The following is a 15,220-nucleotide window of genomic DNA, read 5'->3' as shown; positions in this document are numbered from 1 at the left end:
TTATTTGGTAGTTGTGTCCATCCAAAAACCTACCTTAACTGGTAGATTACTTAAAAAGAATTGATCATAAAACAGCTAGCATTCTAAGGTTATATTTTCAACGTTTATTGAAGTAAAAATAAGTGTCTGTAAAAACATTCCTGGGCTGCTGGGTTAACATAAATTAAAACATAGACACAATAAGAAATTTATCATTGTAATTTAAAAAGGGCAACTTATATATTATTGATTGATTGACTTGATTGTCACTTTTCATGAATGAATCAGTCTAGGAGAAGCATTGACACAAAGAATGTGAATCACTCAACAGTATGGAGTTAAATTTATTCACAAAGTTTGCAGCTGATCTTGTTAATTTCCCATTGAAGGAAGAATATTGCAGAATGGAAACTACTGTGAAAAGTATCTTTGGTGAGTTATCTTGTAAGGAGCAATGCATTATACATTATTTCCCCATGGAACACACCACCTGAAAAATCCCAAAATCCACGCAAAATAAATTCATTCATCAACTGGACAACCATTCTTCATCCTCAAACCCTTCCAAGTCAATTATTCAAAAATTAATCAAAAGGAATACATAGAATACAATCAGTAGACGTATTTGCCTCTTTCATAGATCACAAAAAGGCATTTGATTGAGTAAATCAGGAAAAACTAATGAGTATATTGCAGAAAAAAAGAAACTACGAGGACACTAAAAAAGCCTTAAACTGCCTTCAAGGACTTCCGAAGGTGCTTCCGAGAGTGTAATTTTCCCAAATTGCAATAACATGATGATGGGGACATCACTGGGAAGATGTGGAAGACAAAATGAAGCATGAAATGACCTAACTGCTTAAAGGACATCGAAAGGTACTTTCAAGAGTCTAAAAGGAGTAGACGGAATATAAAAAGGGTATAGCCTACGAATCGAGAGAGGACTTTGAATGGGTAAAACCCATGTACCTAAATTTTGCAAATTAAAGTTTTTTATTACCCCAGTTCACATTTTTATTGGACAGATCTGGTACACATGGCTGCACCAAATGCAGGAAGGTGTTCACATCAAGCACCAACCTCCAATTCTTTCATTTGTATCAAATCAGGCCTTACTTGAGTTCCTTTTGCCAAAAGGTAAACCCTAAGAGAAGCAACCTGAAACAGGATATCTTTGTGGACGCCGGTCAAAGGCAAAACTGCTCCGAAGTTAGCTCCAAATCAATCAGATTGAAGCAAGGTCTACAGAATGCTCTCAATAAAAACTTTACAAAAGGAATGTCTATTTTCGATGGGCAGCCCAAAAACCTTCCCAAAGAAACCTGCTTATTTTCTAGTAACGTGCTCTGCAATCAAGAATGCATTCATTTTTACATCGACGGAGCAACGCTGAAAGTGAAGGGCTCCATTAGCCGGGAGTGTAACTTGCAGTCGAAGCAATTGAGGCCATTTGAGACACACAAAGTTCTTCCCCATGAGCCCAGCCATGGCGTTTAGAACACTTGTTAAATAATGAGGCAAGGCGTTCCCAAGGAAGGAAATACTAACTCCGAAGCGAAGAAGGACGGGGAATAAGATTCAATCCGTTGACAACGGTCTTGGGATGTACAGTATTCCCAAACAATGGTGCCCACTGCTTTTTGCTTAAGAAAAACATCCTCGTGAATTGGCCACGTGAAATGACATTCGAAGTTGTTTCTTTAAAGGCGCCATTGATGCCATTTGAGTGTCTGGCTGCAGAGCGCGTGGCATTGTGGTATCGCTGGAATGGCATCGAAGAACGCATTGCTTTGTGGTAGTCATTTGTCAAAATCATCCAACAGAACACAACGCCAACATGAGATGTGAAGAGTCAATTCAGGAAGTTTTAATGCACTGGATTTTTATTCCATTGCTACAGACTGCGAAAATGTTTTATTAATTCTTAAGCTAAGCATACAGCAAGAAATAATGAGCTCTACGGCCTCTCAATAAAGAAGAAAGGGGAAGAAAACTCCAATGGCCGTAAGGATTAGTTGCCAATCTCTCGTCAGACCAATTGTTGTGTTGGTGTGACGGGAATCACGTCAGGGACCAACCACAACCTCTCGACCAGAATACCCTCTGTGGTGGTTTACGGGAGATTAATCCGCGTCAGGGACCAACACACAGCCACACGCACACTATCCTGCCTGAAATCCTTCACGAGGCTGTGAGACCCTGTTAAAGAATTTCAGATGGAGATGGAATCCTTCACGAGGCTGTAGAGTAGACCCCGTTAAAGATTCCAGGATATTCTCAAGCACACACTCTGTGGCGGTTTACGGGAGATTAATCCGCGTCAGGGACCAACACACAGCCACACGCACACTATCCTGTCTGAAATCCTTCACGAGGCTGTGAGACCCTGTTAAAGAATTTCAGATGGAGATGGAATCCTTCACGAGGCTGTAGAGTAGACCCCGTTAAAGATTCCAGGATATTCTCAAGCACACACTCTGTGGATGGCACAGACCAAACACACACACAAGCACTCGAGAAACGCACACACACTCAAAAGGGCCCAACTTCTGGGAGAATCTGGACACAGGTAAAAAGCAACTAGGAAGTGCGTCGAACACGCGTGTTTCGGCCACAAAGTGGCCCTCTTCAGCGAACCGAAGGGAAAACACCTCCAACACAAGGTTGAAAGTAAACAACCGTAGACAAACGTCATATTTATATAGAGACTGTGGGAGTTGGGGGGACCAATCGAAATAGGTGGAAGATGGAAAGGGGAGGGGTACTTTAAACGTATTGGTGAAGAGGAAGGAGGGGGGGGGGGAGGAGGAAAAACAGATACCAAGGGACTGAGTGGAACGGGAAGGAGTAATTATTGAAGGAGAAGGGGGGGGGAAGAGGGGGGGGGGGGGGTTGGGTAAAAGTGAAAGGTATCCGAGTAACGGATTATGAAGGGGAATTGGGGGGGGGGGGGGGGTTTAAACATATTTCCGTTGGACCATAGTCCAACGGAAATATGTTTCAAAACTAGAGAAGTCATTTCAAAAGGGAATAAAGTGGGGAGAATGGAATCGGCCCTTTATCGTTGTTGACAACCACATTTCTAAATTTGTGTATGAAAATGCTTTCGTATGCGTCTAAAAGGTGGTTGGGGGTCTGTTTGATCAACTTCAATTCCTTTTCTGATGTTTTATGGTCTTCCTTGAGTAAGTGTAGGGCAATGCTCGATTTATCTGATCTGTTGTATCTGTAATGGGCCATATGTTCTTTGAATCTAGTTTTAATATTCCTCCGCGTCTGGCCGATGTAAGTTGAATCGCAGAGCAGTTTATTTTGTAAATGCCGGACTTGTTTGAGGCGTCGATTTTGTCCTTAGTGTTGCCTAATAGATGTTTTAGTTTGTTGGTGCTGCTAAATGATATATTAGTGTCAACGGTTTTAAAAATCTTTCCTAGCCCTTTTGTTAAATGTGGGTGGAACGGCAGTTTGATATACCGCGGGGTTTTATGTTGTGTGAGGGTGGTCGTGTTTTGAACTAGTTTTTTATGTTTGTGCTTTTTCACTAGATTGTCAATTATTGACTCTTTGAAGCCATTTTTAAAAGCTATAAGTTTGATGTTTTTTAATTCTTTGTAATAGTTGTTTCTATTTAATGGAATATTTACTAGTCTGTGTACAAGGGCATGGAAGGTGCCCAGTTTGTGACTGTTGTGTGTGAAGGAATCATGATGTATGTAATTGTTGGTGTGTGTTGGTTTGCGATACACGTCGTATGATATTTTAGTATTTCTTGTTAATAGTAGATCAAGGAATGGAAGTTGGTTATTCTTTTCTAATTCGTATGTGAATTTAACCGAGGGGAATAAACTGTTTAAGTCGTTAATAAACTGATCTATGTTATATGTAGTTGTGTCAAAAATAGCAAAGATATCGTCCACATATCTAACAAAAAGAGAAGGGAAATAACTGAATTTCTTTTTGAACTCCTTCTCAAAGTGAGTCATAAATACATTAGCTATGAATGGGGATAGAGGGTTTCCCATCGCCGTTCCAAATTCTTGTTTATAAAACTTTCCTTGGAATTGAAAGAAATTTTGATTCATGACTAGGTTAGTTAGTCTGATGTATTCATCAATTAAATTGGGATCTAGATGTAATGATGTTAACCAAACTTTTAGTGCGTTGATTGCAATTTCTACTGGTACGCTTGGAAAAAGGTTTGAAACATCAAACGATACCATGACTTCTCCTTGACTGAAATTATGTAGCCTTGTGAAAGCCTCTTTGCCTAATTGCGCAATTCTTCTCCTTACGTCCCTACTACTTTGACTGTGTTGGTCCAAAATAGTACCGAGATACGTACACTGTTCTACCTGCTCTTTTTTTGCCCTCTTATTTTAATGTTAAGCTTGCCCTTTTTCTTTCTAGAAAATCGCATAACCTTTGTTTTATTAATATTGATTCTCATCCCATACCTGTCGCACTGAATTTCCAATTCACTAAGCAATGCCTGCAACCCCTTGGCTGACTGACAAACTAAAGCTTGATCATCAGCAAACCTAACTGATTTTACGAATTCCCCGCCCACTTTCATTCCTACCTCGAGTTCTTCCCATGCCTCTTTAATCATTTCCTCTGCATACAGGTTGAACAGCAACGGTGATAATGGGCAACCCTGCCTTACACCCCTTCCTAACACTGCCCATCCTGACTCCCCGTTCCCCACCCGCACCTGAGCAGTCTGAGACATGTACTGGTTGCGGATTAGCCTCCTTTCCCTCCAATCTATTCCTATTTTCTGCAGAATACTCATTAGTTTTTCCCAATTCACTCTATCAAACGCTTTTTCGAAATCTACGAAACAGGCAAATACCTCCTGGTTTTATTCTATATTCCTCTCGATTAATAATCTCATTACTGCAATGGCATCATGCGTACCTCTCCCCTTCCTAAACCCAAACTGATCATCCCCTAAGTAATCATTTGCCTTACTCCCTATCCTTTTGTTTATGATCCTCAGAACAATATATATATATATATATATATATATATATATATATATATATATATATATATATATATATATATATATATATATATATATATATATATATATATATATATATACACACACACACATATATAAATATAAACACACTATGACCATATTCATAAAGAGTATATTTACGAAGCAAAATCAAAAAAACACAAAGTATCAATGACACAATTATTTATCCAAGAGTACACTTCATTAAAATAGGATTGAGTAGCACGACTCTCTTCAAAAGACTGAAGCCTTAAAGAGAAACGCTCACATCAGATGCGAAAGACATAGGAGTAAGTAAAACTAGGACACAAGAGTCATCAGAGGTCACCCAACAAATACTCTCGTCGACTTCACACAAACAAACAGAGAATAATTTTTCAAACATCAATCTTTGAAGCAGATGTCATCAAATTGATATATTATGGAAAACAAAACAAAACTTTCTAAAGTTACCCAGTCTTTGTGTTTGTATACATATTTGTGTATATATACATATATAAACCATAAACACAGAAGGTTGTTTTGGTATGGGTGATGGTAGACTTCACCCAGTACTAAGCCACATTTACAGCGTGTGAAATTCACACATCAGGGTAATAAGGGGGGCCAGTTCCTGAATACACTGTGCAGGTTATGGTTTCCCAGGAACACCTGGTACTATCCGAAAAATCACTTTAGCTTGGGTGGAGCTGCAGGTGCCCAGAGTACCTTGCCCGGGAATCGAACCCGGGACCCTCCGGTCAGCAATCCAACGCTCTACCCACTGGACTACCACAACCCATTTATACATATATATACAAAATATACATACATATATACATATATGTACATATATATATATATATATATATATATATATATATATATATATATATATATATATATATATATATATATATATATATATATATATATATATATATATATATAATATATATACATACATATAATTTTTATATATATATATATGTATATATATATACTCATTGATATAGAGACAGATATAAGGAAAAGTGATAGGAACACACATTAAGGACGAACACAGGAGAGGTGGGGAAGGCTGAATCTAACAAATTACAAATGCAAAAATATTTCCTAGACCAGGTGTATATATATACATAAATATATATATATATATATTTTGGGTCGCGGTAGTCCAGGGGATAGAACGTTGGACTGCTGACTGGAGTGTCCCGAGTTCCATATATATATATGCATATACACATGTACATATATACATAACTATATCATAATTAGATATGTATGCACAGGTACAATATTAAGAAATATAAATGAACACCTCTTCTCCGCCCCTCCTTTGAGATCACCTTACATAAGCAATTGTGGCATCATAAACATTTGAAACTCTTCCCTTCCCTAACGATACAGGATCTTCCTCTTTCCCTTTTTCCAAATCGACCGACATTTCGACCCTCATTCAAACTAACGGATTTCAGGGAGATTTGAGGTTTATAACTCAGCTCACACTTCCAACACTTGGATTTATCACGAAAAGAAACATGCATTCCATTCCTAATTATGACTATGTATTTTCCGGTTAGCGGTATATCTATTGCCGGTGTGGCTCTCTCACCAGAAATAGACGTGCCATACATTCCAGTTGGCCGAAACAAACTCGACAAGGCACATACTGTTTCATAACCAATGCGTTGACATAAGCACATCTGGTCTTCAGTTGGGACTATTAAGAACAAAATATCTTAATGGCACATATATAAATACATTTCTCATTGAGAAAGTCATTGGAACAGCACTGACAATTGCATACAGACTTCTTCCTGCCTATCATTTAAACAATTAAGCATCAGCAAAGAAACAAACCATCAAAACCACTTTCCTACAGTCCAGCATCGACTGGATTAATAAACGTGTGAATGTCATTTAACCCATTCACCGAATTTGAGAGCATTCTGTCACGCAAACCCAAATCAACGCAATATTTCAAACAAGGTGAGGTTACCAGGTGAATTACTATGATAGGAATAGTATTTTCAATCGAAATTCCAAAAGACATTTCATTTATATAGTGTCATCAATAGTGTATGAGCTGACGTCACGTGAATATTGCATTTTGAAGTCCGTCTTACGAGTCTAGCCTCTCAACAAACAGTTCGATTTGCATACACACGGGGCATGGAATCTCACCAAAATTAAACCACGCAAACCATCAGAATTCTATAAATTGCGTTCAGACTAACTAGGCATGAAATTCAAACAGTTTCACTTACAAAAATAGTTTGAACTTAATCAAACACACCAAGGAAACAGAATTAAACGAAATCGTTTGGTAAAAACACAATTATTGTGATATAAAATTGATCTGCTGCCTTTAGGAAATGAGTACTTGACTGATAAGCTCCTATCTTTGGCATGTAGAAAACATCCATTAGACTAGCATCACCTTGTTTCTTTGCGCATAGCATGAACAACCCTTTCAGTCAATGCCCTATGCGCTTGTAAAAATTGATGGATGAATCGATTCCCTGAGAGAAATAGAAAGATAATACTCAATTGAAGATAACATGTTGCCTAGTACTTGGCATTCCTTTTGCCCTCAACTCCCTTTGAGAAACCAACACACGGCGACAGAAACAATTTCGCTCTTTATCTCAACAAAAGAAGACTTGTATTGATGCAATTGGACAAACTCGGAAGAAATGAGAGACAATTACCACTTCCAACTCATCCATTTACAAAATGAGCATCCAAGGCCATATTATTAAACAAGGAACAACACACTCTGGGTGACAAACGCAACATATGGATAACACTGCCTACTGCCAGACTCCTGGATGACATTAAAATATACATCTAAATGTTATAATAGCTACCTTGCTTCTTAAAAAGGATTAGGCCATTAAAAAGGTTAGCTGCATGTCTGTGTACGTATGTATATATGTGTATATATATATGCATAAATACATACATATATTTATGTATGCATATATATATATATATATATATATATATATATATATATATATATATATATATATATATATAAACATATATATACACATATACATATATATACACATATACATATATATATATATATATACACATATACATATATATATATATATATATATATATATATATATATATATATATATATATATATATATATATATACGCACACATATATACATACATTCACACCATAAACACGGTATCAACCCGAGGGTCGGTTTGGTATGGGTGATGGTAGACTTCACCCAGTAATACAAGCCCTTATTACAGCATTCTGTGGCACCCATTACATTCATATGGTGGTGTTAATATCAAGGGGTGCCTTAATATAGTCCACTTATGTGCCGGTTACGGTTTCCCAGAAAGGAATACATCATAAGGTGTACCACTATCTGAATAATAATCACATATAGCTTGGGTGGAGCTCTCGGGGTACCAACAGGAAGGTTTATTGGCCAAATGAGAATCATCGAACCCGGGACACCCTCTCTAATGAGTATCAGTCTCCAACAGTCTACCGCATTGACAGCTGCGAACCAAAGAGTAATTTTTAACCGTCAAAGAACATAAGCTTAGGTTAACTGTTTTGGTCTTTGAGGCCACTCCAAACATTGCTCATCATTCACAAGACACAACCGAAATGACCACCGTAACGGCGCCAATTTAATGAAACAACTTCCCGAGGGTCCTTGCTATCCACAATCAACATGTGTATGTATGTATGTCTGTTCCTTCTGGTGCCGAGTCCGCTAGTTTCCGCTGCTTTTGCCCCTCTTCTCGCCCCCCCTGCAGATGAACAGATGTCTCCGGAAGTTGGACATGGTCCTGAAGACGGAGTCACACGAAGGACACGACAAAGCATTCTCGAACAAACGACACACGTGCCGTTGCATAGACTGCTTCGAATTGTACCAGCAGAGGCAAACGTCGCACCCTGACGGCTTGCTCGTGCCGTGGCACGCCCTGAAGTGTTGCCGCACCGCAGTCATGGATGAGAAGGAATCCCTGCACCACCTGCACCAGTGCACCATCTCCTTGTTCCTGCGGTGCACTTCCGCATGCTGCCGGAAGTTGTGCTCGCTCTTGAAGGCCTTCAAGCACCGACAGCAGAAGCGCCACTGGCTGTCCTCGGGGTGAAACAGCAGAGCGTGCACCTTCTGGTTCCTGTCGATCCTAAACGGCACCCGGCACTCGAAGCAATAGGGACCATTGGCTTCTGGTGCTGGTGCCGTGGGTGTGGTGTTCTTCTTCCCCGCGGCACACCTTGTCTGCGCCTTTGGGGTGGCACTGCTCTTGTCTTCCATCGTAAAACACGGTACGGCATCCAGGGATTGGTTTTTGACGTCAACCAATTCCACATGGCATGCAAGGAGTTTAGCATCGGACCGTACCGGATCCGTGGCCAAATCGTCCTCAATGCTAGACGCAAAAGAGTGTAAGAAAAAAGCAATCAACAAACATGAGTACTCATATCGCATTATAATTATAATAGTGTGAATTGTAAATATAAAAATTGGGCCGTCCGGGAAGTAATTCACAATTTGCAACAAAGACACACGGGCCCATCACAGATAGATAGATAGAGGTCTTTATTTGGGCGAAATTGAGACGTAATGGTCCCGTCTTCCATTCAACCCATCTTCGTATACATATATAATTAGGCATTAAACTTATGGTAACATTCATATGCAAACACATAAACAGATACGGACGACATAAATTCACCGAGCACAGATTTGTACATCAAAAAGAAAGAAGTTTAAAAATATATGTATATGTATATATGTGTGTGTGTATATATATATGTATAATTATTTGAATATATATATATATATATATATATATATATATATATATATATATATATATATATATATATATGTATATATATACATATTATATACTATATAATATATATAATGGGACAGCACAATATAACACAAATAGGATAGCAACATTTAAAAGGACACTCACACAGTAAATTGTTTACCTTTCGGCCCTCTCAGAGGCCTTCTTCAAGTGACTCACTAGAAGAATGCCTCTATATGCCTCCCCAACCATTCCTTTCACCCCTCCTTCCCCTCCCGTTCTCCCCTTCCCCTGGCCCCCTTCCCTTTCTCTCGCACCCCTCACCTCAACAATTCCAGCTGTCATTACTTCTATATCTTCAGAGGAAGACGGATTGTTCCCGTCAAAATATCAAGAAAATACGTGTGAGTGTTCTCTTTTTTTGTGTTTCTATATTATGTGTTACCGTGTATTGTACTATATATATATATATATATATATATATATATATATATATATATATATATATATATATATATATATATATATATATATACATACATATATATATATATATATATATATATATATATATATATATATATACATATATATATATATATATATATATATATATATATGTATATATATATATATATTTATATATATATATATATATGTATATATATATATATATATATATATTTATATATTTATATATTTATATATTTATATATATTTATATATATATATATATATATTTATATATATATATTTTTTTTTTAAGGTAATCTACCGGTTAAGGTAGGTTTTTCGATGGACACAACTACCAAACAAATATTTTGTGACTACTAACAAAACACAACCCTAAATTCTACTCTACACCAGGTCCATCTTCATCTCTGAGTACTTTCTTCCTCCCTTCATCCCGTCCAACATCCCTATCCTGTTCCTTCCCTTTCCTCTTTTGCCCAACATTCTACCCTCTATCACAGTCTTCAACATCCCACTGCCGGTCAAAACCCCCTTCATCCACTTTTCCTGCCTCCATAGGATTGCTCCCAACAAACCCCTCTCTTCGCCCTTCATACCAAGTACTTCCTCATTTGTTTTCTTCTCTGTCCATTTCACCTTCTCCATTCTTCTCCACACCCACATTTCAAAAGCCTCCAGTCTACGTCTATCCTCCTGCTTCAATGACCACGTTTCCGCGCCGTACATAGCTACGCTCCATATCAAAGTTTTTACGAGTCTTTTCTTAACATCCTTACTCAACGTCCCCGTCATCAACTCCCTCCTCCTCGTGAAAGCCTCTTTGCCTAGCGCAATTCTTCTCCTTACGTCCCTACTACTTTGACCGTGTTGGTCCAAAACACTACCGAGATACGTAAACTGTTCTACCTGCTCTAGTTTTTGCCCTCCTATTTTAATGTTAAGCTTGCCCTTTTTCTTTCTAGAAAATCGCATAACCTTTGTTTTATTAATGTTGATTCTCATCCCATACCTGTCGCACTGAATTTCCAATTCACTCAGCAATGCTTGCAGCCCCTTGGCTGACTGACAAACTAAAGCTTGGTCATCAGCAAACCTAACTGATTTTACGAATTCCCCGCCCACTTTCATTCCTACCTCTAGTTCTTCCCATGCCTCTTTGATCATTTCCTCTGCATACAGGTTGAACAGCAACGGTGATAATGGGCAACCCTGCCTTACACCCCTTCCTAACACTGCCCATCCTGACTCCCCGTTTCCCACCCGCACCTGAGCAGTCTGAGACATGTACTGGTTGCGGATTAGCCTCCTTTCCCTCCAATCTATTCCTATTTTCTGCAGAATACTCATTAGTTTTTCCCAATTCACTCTATCAAACGCTTTTTCGAAATCTACGAAACAGGCAAATACCTCCTGGTTGTGTTCTATATTCCTCTCGATTAATAATCTCATTACTGCAATGGCATCACGCGTACCTCTCCCCTTCCTAAACCCAAACTGATCATCCCCTAAGTAATCATTTGCCCTACTCTCTATCCGTTTGTTTATGATCCTGAGAACAACTTTAGCTGCGTGGGATATCAAACTAATTGTCCTATAGTCCTCACATGACGTGGCCTTTACCTTTTTCGGAATCGGAACTAAAACTGCTCTCACAAAGTCTTCCGGCCAGATTCCCTCCTCATAAATGCTACGGATCAGCCCATATGGCCTCTTCCTCCCACATTTTCCTAAACATTTTAAAAGTTCCACGGGAATGTTATCTACGCCCACGGCCTTATTTAGTTTCATCTCCCTTAATGCCCTTTCTATCTCATTGTCTAGTATGCCTGGACCTAAGCTGTCTTCCTCTACGTCATTTTCTTTTTCAATATCTAACTGTGTTGGTCTGAGTTCTTTACTATACAGTTCTTATATATATATATATATATATTTATAGAAATATATTTATATATATACTTATAGAAACATATTTATATATATATTTATAGAAACATATTTATATTCATAGAAATTTATATTTTGAAATATTTTTTTTATGAAAATATATATATGTATTTGTATGTTGTGTGTGTGTATGTATAAATATATATATATATATATATATATATATAGAAATATAGAAATATATATACACACACACATATAATATACAAATACATACATATATACACATATGCACACATATACACATATATACATATACATACATACATACATATATATATATAAATTAATGATACACCTACACACACGCTCAAAGTAAATGACAGCGAGGTTAGAGAACAATGAAATAAGGAAAGTCTAAGCAAAGAATGAGGTTTGTTAGGAAAAGCTAGAGAGAACGTGACGTTAGAGTCATAAAATTATAGCGTGATTCTCTTGGGAAAACAATGAAATTGCATTTGAGTGGGGGGGGAATTTGGGGGAATCATTAGAAAAAATTCACGTCCACAAATGAAGAGGGGACACAATAGAGCAGAGGGAAGGATTCTTAGGGAAGGCGTGGCAGACACGTCTACACAAGGGTTTAATTCATCCGAGTGGGGGGAGAATAGTACTTCTAGGAATATTTCAAGCATTTGCACAGTTACAAAGATCAATAGATCTATTTATCCCTGGACAATAAATAAAAACTATAGCTTAAAAAATAAATAAAAAATATAAAACTTGTCTGAAAGTCTCTCGGCCATAAATAATAATGTATATCAAGTTACCTAGTGGACACAGAAACACAGAAATGCACAAAAAAGAAAAGAAAACTACACGTTTTAGAATTTTTGGCAGTACAAGCCACCTTTCTCAAGGAAGAGAAGGACAGAACTGAGGAAAAGAAAAGGCTTAAGAGGCTGGATGGTTGGGGAAAGGTTAGCAAGAGCTTAGAAGGGAGATTTTTAGAAGGGTGGGGAAAATATGGAAGTTGCGGGGAGATGAAAATATACAAAGATCTGGGTAATTAATGTTTAATATTATTAATACCTGGGTAATTAAAGGAATCAAGGAGCCATATGTATGACTGCTTCATTGTTTTTAAATTGGGTGGAGGGTCAGAGGGTTGGAGGCATGCTATAATGTAGAAATAACAGCATGTGTCATGGAGAGTGTTATGTTTGAAGGAGTGTTTTGATGTTATTAATGTCTGATAATTAACCCAGGTTCATTTAAAAAATTGAAGAGCCAGATGTATGCCTGCTCTTGTATTTTCAGTTTGAGTGGAGGGTCAGAGGGATGCTATAGTGTCTTCTGTAAATCTGTTATTCTATGATTGAAATACAGTTACATCCGGTAAGTAATGCATGTATATGCAATGCATGTACTTACCATATATCATCATTTCCTTCCTCATGGCTGCTATTACTGCTATTGCTGCTATTATTCCTTCGCACAATTGTCTGCGTCATTGAGTGTTGCTTGCGCAGGTGCTTTGCCATCATCACCCGGCTCTCCTTCCTTGCCCTGCAGAAAGGACAGCGCCACACGGAGGTGCCACCCCTGCCTCCATCCACAACCCCTGCCTTCTTTCCTTTTGCCTTTTTACCTCCTCGACCATCCTCCTTATATTGAATCAAGACAGAGAAAGAGAGATTAATCTACACAGCACAAGAAAATGCAGCAAACGACAACTGTTCAAATACAGGTGTATGTCTGTATGAACAAAAATATACCTGTACTCTCATATACAGGAACGCACCCAAAAGTGGTAGGACTGATTTTCTCTGGCGCAAACGGAGTGGTGGGGGGGGGGTCTGCCTGGCAGGGTAAGGTGGAGGGGGCTCTTAGCAACAGACCGACACCAACCTCAGTCGCCTGCGGGCTGTCGTTGAGTGAGGACACCGTTTTTAGTAAAGCAAGTTTTTTGTCCGCGTCGAAAAACAAAATGAATCTGAATTTAGAGCAACATTATTCCATGGAGTTTTGTGCAAAACTCGGGAAGACGGCAACTGAGACCCTCGATATGATCAAGCAGACTTATGGGGACACTGCCTTAAGCCGTTCCACAGTATTTGAGTGGCACAAGTTGTTTAAAGAGGGTAGGGAGCTCGTTGAAGACGACCATCGCTCCGGACGGCAAGAACCGACACGAATGTGGACAGAGTGAGGACACTGCTGAACACAGACCGACGCTTAACCAGTGAAGAAATTGCAGACCAGTTGGGTCTGTCTGCATCCAACATCCAACACATTATTTCACAGGATTTGGCCATGCGCAAGGTGTGCGCCAAGATGGTGCCAAAAATTCTGCCATGGCACGGTCATCGTCAGACAGCTCCTGGCCAAATACGGTATGCCACGTTGCCACACCCACCCTATTCCCCCGATCTGGCACCACCGGACTTCTGTCTCTTTCTCCTGATGAAAAGACAGCTCAAGGGACGACGTTTTGACTCGATAAAGGCCGTTCAAGAGGTTTCGACGAGGGTCATCAACGGCATCCCCAAAGAATATTTCCAGCGGGCGTACGGGGAATGGGAGCAACGTTATACTAAGTGTGTGTGGCAGCTCAAGGAGCATACTTTGAAGATTATTAAGTCCATGTAAGTATATCGTCAATAAAATTCTTGTAAAAAAATCAGTCCTACCACTTCTGGGCGGGACCCTGTGTATGATCTGTACAACAAATCCGGATGAACTGGTAGAATGTGTATGGCAGCCCTGAGGCAGACTATGTTGGCCTCACCCACTGGAGGTGCTACGAGACCCAAGGAGCCCTCAGTATTTGGCAGATCATTGAGCTTTCCGTATGGTTGTGCCAGTCAGGTAAGTTTCTATTTTCCTTGTTTTTACTGTTTATCGAAAATCAAAATTGACGAAATCACAGAGCAACAAGTCAACATAACAAGTTTTTTGGTTAATAGCGGTAAAAGTTATCAATAAATTACTGAAATGTGGGCATCTGTTTGTGGTGATAATGCTCAAGAGAAAACATCAGTTTTTAAGCGG

At 38.7% G+C, this 15,220-nt stretch overlaps 1 protein-coding gene across 1 annotated transcript in view; it reads right to left on the bottom strand.

Moving 5' to 3' along the window:
• Nucleotides 1-8,186: 8,186 nt before the first annotated feature.
• The window catches only part of LOC139686240 (zinc finger protein 652-like), a 34,049-nt gene continuing 27,015 nt past the window's right edge, over nt 8,187-15,220 (bottom strand). Inside the window, exons 5-6 of the mRNA XM_071583401.1 lie at nt 13,601-13,833; nt 8,187-9,418 (exon numbers count right to left, since the gene is read on the bottom strand). Coding sequence (XP_071439502.1) covers nt 8,749-9,418; nt 13,601-13,833 — 903 coding nt within the window. The 3' untranslated portion in view covers nt 8,187-8,748. The remainder of the gene's footprint in view (nt 9,419-13,600; nt 13,834-15,220) is intronic.

This window comes from Hetaerina americana, unplaced genomic scaffold (assembly GCF_022747635.1).
Source record: "Hetaerina americana unplaced genomic scaffold, ioHetAmer1.1.p SCAF_135, whole genome shotgun sequence".
NCBI lineage: Eukaryota > Metazoa > Arthropoda > Insecta > Odonata > Calopterygidae > Hetaerina > Hetaerina americana.
This window is presented reverse-complemented; position numbering and strand designations above follow the sequence as displayed.